Raw genomic sequence first — 6,618 nt, 5'->3', positions numbered from 1 at the left:
TGTAAACAAAGTAGTATATTGACTTCCTTACAAAAAACTATTAATTTACTATAATAATACCAAATGCTAGCAGAACTAAAGATAAAAAGATAGCTCATGTATATATATAGCAAATGAGTATTTTTAGAAACTGTAACAATATACAAATAAATAAACAGATTTTCTTAGAAATTAAAATGATATCACTTCTGGGGCATAATGGGCCTTTAAGATGATGCATGGGGTACATTATCATCTAAATGTGGATAATTTACTATACAAAATTGAAAGTCATCTCTCTTATCATAGATTCTGCTGTGAAAAATGTTGTTATTGACTTTAATATAAAGATCCAAAATGATGTAGTAAGAAACCAAACCATGATCCCAGGTTTAGAATTGGCTACGCCTCGATAGTAACAAGTTTATATAGACTTTGATAGGAAATCACATTTAGAATATACATTTCTTACAGATAAGATGTTTCGCCAGTGTCACTTTCCCGGTCATTGAAACTCGACTTTTTATCCAGCACTAAGTAAAGTGTAGCGCATTGCAAGTAAACAAAGCATACCCCTTGGTTCAAAATTAGCTTCGCCAGTTTACTTTGACTTATATAGGAAGCATTTAAATCTTCGTGTGTGAACAATCAAGGTCCACAGCTTAGTAATTAGCAGCATGTAGCATTACTAAATATAGTAGGAATCTAGCAGCTTGTAGCTTTGCTTAATATACCTTTCCTAAAGTAATAAGAATCATGGCCATTTGCAAAATGGCCCATCCAAAATGTAACTCAATGACATATCTCCGTTGGCGAGTTGTACAGGTCAAAACTCTTGCCCTTAACAACTATAGGTTTGAATCCCTTCGGGGATTTTTCATGAGGGAAATCAATCCAGCTAACGTACGGAAGATCGGTGGTTCTACTTAGGTGCCTGCTTGTGGCAGAATTTAAAGCACGAAGAGACAACCGAATTATCCTCTAATCTGTTGAGCTGAAAATTCATATTATTACTTTGCCGTGTCAACGTGTCTTAAACTTCAACCTAGCAAACAAACAGCTGATTTAAAAAATTACCAGTTTTAACTATTTTAGCTTTTGATCCGATATGAGCGATATAGACCTTTTGTTAAAAATATTAAAGTGACAAGTGAATAAAAAATAACATAATATTGCTAGTTGATATTTTTTTTAATTCAACACATCTAGGAAATAATAGTCAGTCAATATAATAATGTTTTAAATAAATTCAAGGACAATGTATTATATGCATGATATACTAACAGTAATGAACTGGTTTTTCTTAATACCACCTTTGTAAGAAAAGATTTGTTGCAATAGAATAAAATTATTTTTCTTCCCTAAACTTATACAGAAAATGACTTATTCAAAATGCAACTGTATAAATTTTAATACCAATGTGCGATTGGCTTGAAAAACATATTTTTTAGTCTTAAATTCATTGAAATCACATTATCATTATTATTCAGATATGAAAACTATCACAGTCTTTACTGAATTAAATGACACATTTCCCAATTGTGACATTATTGTTGATATAAAATGCATTTTTATGCCCAAAGGCATTTGATAATTTAACCATTTGTCCGTCTGTCCGTACGAGGTTTACCATAAACAGCATGTTGAATTTTTTTAAGTTCTACGTGTACTAATGGCTTTATAATTGACACACTTACTAATCAAGTAGATGATCTTGGCAAGTTACCATGGCTTTCATTTTTTCAAGTTATTGCTCTATTTTAGCAATTTGAAAAGATATGGTTAACCTAAACCGGCAAGTTGGATGAACCTTACACTTTGCTGTACTAAAAGTTTAATAATATTCGCACTTACATATCAATGCAAAGTATGTGAATTGATATTGCCTTTTTATATAACTGTGCCATCCATTTTTTTCAGTTATTTCTCTTTTTACGACTTTAAAAATAGTGCCTTGTCTGGTTCACGTATTCCGGCAAGTTCGATTTATCTTGAATTTCTCCCAAATACTTCAATTTTTCAATAAGGATGATAGGTGGATACCAGATACGTCCAATGGTCCTTTAACTTTTGAGCTAAGTGGTCAAGATTGTGGTTTTCTATTGACATATGTCTTTTTTAAATTTGGTTGAAACATAAATTGAGAATTCTTTTATCATAGGGCTAAGTTAAATAATGGTCACCAGTGCTAAGATAAATTTTTACACTTTGGCTCAATAGCCTTAATTTACTGACAGATGTCTTTCATATTTGATAGGATGATAACTTGCATAATATCCTTTTCCTTTGGATTCAGTTAGACGTAAGTTCGGTCAAGTCTACAGTGCCAAAAGAAGATTTATATATTCAGGTAAAACCTTTTCTTATTGACAAATGTCTTTTATGATTGGTAGGGATATAAATTGAAGGGTCGACTCTCTTAGGAGTTATGGGTCAGTTAGATCAAGGTCACCAGTGCTAAAAAAGATGTTTACAATTTTGACGATACAACTTTTATTCATTTACAGATATCTTTCATATTTGGTAGGAAGATAACTTTCAACGTCTTCTGCCTTTGGATTGAGTTAGAGATCGGTGGGTTAAAATGTCATTTATATATTCTTACACATTTGCTGGTACACCCTTTCTTTATTGACGGATGATAAGCATATAAGATAGGATGATTCCTTGCATGGTATTCTTCCTTTGAATTGAGTTAGGGTTCATTTGGGTCAAGGTCACCAGTGCTTAAAATAGATTTTTAATCTTTTGTCCATATAGTCTTAATTTATAGGTATATGTCTTTCATTTTTGATATGTTTGGAGTCACTGGGTTGAAGGTTATGTCATGCATTTACATATATTTGATAATTCTTTTTTGTAAATTGAATATTTTTTCAACTTCATCAAACAGCAATTGACATGCCAACTTATATGTTCACAATAACAGAACGTCATGACTCTGTAAAGCTATTTAACTATGTTTACATTTATTGTCAATTGTTCTGTCCATAACTGAGTGATTCGGTAAAATTGTTACTGATAACAATCTGGGCTGGGGGTGGGGGGCATTTGTGTTTTTCAAACACGTTATTGTTTCTAATTATAATTATACTTTAGAAAACCTGTAAGACGTGAACTTCATATGATTGAAGTTAATCATAATTGAAACAATTTTTAAACAAACGGGGTCAGGGTATTAATTTTCAGTTATTTGCCCCTAAAAGTGTATGCATTTTAAATATTTCTTTCTTAAAATTGAAGATGTGAATTTTAAGGTATTGGATGCCTAATGCTGTATCTCCTTTCTGAGGGTTCTCATTTTCAGTTAGGAGACAGACTTTTAATAGGGCTTAGGTTCAAACCCAAGAAGATGCAAAAAAATCTATTTTTTTCTCTTTTAGTTTATTCAAATTAATATTTTCTTTCTTATTTTATTTCTAAAATTTGTAATTAAAATAAATAAAGTTTTATGTATATTGTGTTCTATGAAATGTGTGAAAATAGATAGCAAAAACGAATTAAAATGATTGTAATTTAAAATCAGCATGGTAAAGTTATTTTAAATTTTGCACAAATGCTAACATTATTTATTAAATAATTATTATTAAAAATGTTTTGATGCCCGATTACATTGGACAAAATCTGATGGTTTCTCTTACCCCACCCACATCAAATTAGATGTAAAATAAAACGTAACTGGTTCAATAAACAAAAAATATAGATTTCATATAGATTTTACATTTACTTATTTCAAGTTATTAAACACTACATGCATACATAGTTCTTTATTATCGGTTTTCAAGTAAGGAAAATTTGAAATAAGTGAAACTGTTCTAGAGATAAGGAAAACATAATTGTTGTTGTTGCTGTTGTTGTTGTTGTATAAAACCGATACAAAAGTTTAACTTTAATTGTCAACAATTCATAAACAAGATGGTAAACTTTTGTAATTTTTTTTTGTATTCATGTATAGAATATAGTAAAGTTTAATAATATAAAGTCTTAAACGCCTTTTGAAAACTGTGTAAATTATACATCTTTAAGTTTTATGTTATTAACCGACTGCGATTGGTCAATTAATACGAAACACGAAATCCAGTGAAAGAGGAAAATGCGTACAGATAGTTTATTCCAATGCAATCCGATAGCATAACAATATCTCCTGCCTTTAAACGATAAACAAGTGATGCTGATCCAGACTGATATCCAGCATTGACATCAGTACCACTGTTCACTGATAACTGGTCAATGCCGTTGACAGAAAAATCACATGCGCTTTCACGAAGACCCGGTTTTCTGAAAAGAGTTGCTGTGAAGAAGTAGAGTCCTGGATATCTGCAAGTGAACACACCTGAGGACAAACTATAGTCGTCGCCTGAATTGTATATTACCTGTTTGAACTTAAGGGCAGAACCGGAGGAATTGTCTGGGTCTGAGACTGCAAATCCGACTGACACGTCTGAAAAATGATATTAAAAAATTATAACAAGTCATTTTTACACAATTTCAAATGCTTTATCGTAGTTTCTGTGTAATGTGTTTTTGTGTTTTTGGGTTTTTTTATTGTTGTTTTTTTGTTGTTTGTTTGTTTTTTCTTCTTCTTCTTTTAATGTAATAGTTCATTTTTAATGCAAAAGTCTGCCATACAAGACAAAAATCTGATAACTACCTCTTTGCTTTTTATTTGAGTGCAACCGTGCTAGTTATACGCCCATTTATTTTATATAAAATGTCTGAAGTGTTTTTATAATATTGATGCAACTGATAGTAAAGATAATTTAGAGAAAATCTATGTAATTGTTAAAGTACGAATATTAATTGATACATTTAAAGAGCAGTGTACTTACTTGTTTCATTTAATCTCTTCGTAAAATTTTGGAGAAATTCTGTCTGAATCTGGCCCTGTGCGTGTTCAAGCTTATCAACTTTTTTGCTTAGAGTCGTCACCAGTTTCTGCAGTTGAAGCCTTGATCTTTGCTCGTTTACAATCAAGTTATACATATTTTGAATAACTTGATCAGTTGCTTGATGAGTTGATGAAGTTGCGTTCCCATTTTCAACTAGAAACCCTGACACAACTCCAAGAAATAGAAACACAAAAAGTACCACAAATTTCATTGTTAAGAAAACAGTTGTGTGTCAGTCAGCTTAAATACGTTTATAATAGTGAACATATTAAACTATATCAAACCATCATGTGTGTTTTAAATGGGTAAGAGTTATAAAACATTGGAAACCAAATTATTTATACCACATAAATAAGTCATCTTTTTTAAACTTTATAAATTTCAGCGTTGTTTCCGCTGATAAAGAAAAAACGTTTTACAAAATTAATAAAAAAATCTATGTAGTCAGCTTGTCCTGGTTCCAAAAGTATTTAATCTTAGCGTTTTATCACAAATTGTACAATAGTGATAAATCTCTAGGTGAGTTAACAGAAATACCTAAGAAAGCTAGTTGAGAATATTTCAAAATAATGTATCAATGTTTGTATTTATAAAAGTTATGGTTGTCAAACATATTTTCTAAACGTTTTACTACATAATTATATAATTATAACAACCGGAGTAATAGGCTAGGCGCCATAGGCCACATTTTGTAATTCATCTGTACATCTGACATTTGTTTTTACACTTTTTGAACACTTTAGTAAATTGCTAACTTGAATCGTGCCAGAAATAAAAGATGACATATTAAACAAAAAAAAACAACTTATTTTTGATTTTTGATATATCCTATATAAGATATTAAATATTATGTTAATTGTTGTAACAATAATTGATGAGAACGTATAAATTAACGAATACATGTCACGCTATTAATGTCAACTTTTGAAACGTTCTAATACCAGTGTGTACATGTAAGGGACCTTCGTGGTAAAGTGGTTAGAGTAGCAAATATTGAATCGCTCGCTTCTGACCCCTTAAGAAGTTTGTATAAGTATTTCATGGGAAGTAATTCAGCTAGCTTACAGAACGTCAGTGGTTCTAGTCAGATTTCATTTGTGAATGTAATAATACCCAGAGAGAAACTTCCTTCTCCTTCAAATCGAAGAGGTCTACATATTTTATTTCCAATATCAATATAATATAAGGCCCAGTAAAAATAAATACATAAACATAATAGTCGAAGATTAAATATTTTCATTTCAATTTTGTGACAAGTTTACATTTTTTTGTAAAAAGGTGGCAAGGTTAAAGAACAAATTAATAGACTTGAAAGGGCACAAACAGCCTCTATTAACGTATCCCGTCATTTCTGTGTATTATAATCTAAATTGGACTATTCAAACTTTTCATGTAATTCAGTTGAAGGATGGGATAAATGTCTATCATCTCATATTGTTACAAAGAATAAAGTTTTGAATTAACATTTTAGTCAATATTTACTTCTAATTTAATTTGTAAATTTTTTGACTATTTTTCTCCCAAACATATATGTTTAAACATTTTATCTACCTTAATATATACATCATTATTATCAATGTTCCTAATACTTGGATCTACTTTAGAAACAAATATTTTGAATGTGATTGATTGCTATAACGTGGCAATAGGATATAAAATATATAAACATCTAGACAACAACAGAATGTTATAGAGACCACAGTATCTGATCTTCATTTTCTGAAAAATAAATCGTGCTTAAATATACTTC

General features: G+C 30.3%; 1 protein-coding gene across 1 annotated transcript; it reads right to left on the bottom strand.

Annotated features, from left to right (window-relative positions):
- Window positions 1–3,738: 3,738 nt before the first annotated feature.
- LOC132754676 (complement C1q and tumor necrosis factor-related protein 9A-like) lies at window positions 3,739–5,161 on the bottom strand. The gene is made up of 2 exons (XM_060745337.1): window positions 4,809–5,161; window positions 3,739–4,420 (listed from the first exon to the last, which is right to left on the bottom strand). The coding sequence occupies exons 1-2, from the start codon at window positions 5,077–5,079 to the stop codon at window positions 4,038–4,040; spliced, it is 654 nt and encodes a 217-aa protein (XP_060601320.1). The 5' UTR covers window positions 5,080–5,161; the 3' UTR covers window positions 3,739–4,037.
- Between the last annotated feature and the right edge of the window lie 1,457 nt (window positions 5,162–6,618).

Source organism: Ruditapes philippinarum, unplaced genomic scaffold (genome assembly GCF_026571515.1).
Source record: "Ruditapes philippinarum isolate M1 unplaced genomic scaffold, ASM2657151v2 ctg11130_1_1_1_1, whole genome shotgun sequence".
NCBI classification, from domain to species: Eukaryota; Metazoa; Mollusca; class Bivalvia; order Venerida; family Veneridae; genus Ruditapes; species Ruditapes philippinarum.
This window is presented reverse-complemented; position numbering and strand designations above follow the sequence as displayed.

Bases quoted from the DNA above. Each gene is read 5' to 3' on its own strand.
- LOC132754676 (XM_060745337.1), bottom strand. From the start codon at position 5,079: ATGAAATTTGTGGTACTTTTTGTGTTTCTATTTCTTGGAGTTGTGTCA. The intron at 4,421-4,808 runs GTAAGTACACTG...ATCATTTTTCAG, and splicing joins GAAGAGATTAAATGAAACAA to ACGTGTCAGTCGGATTTGCA.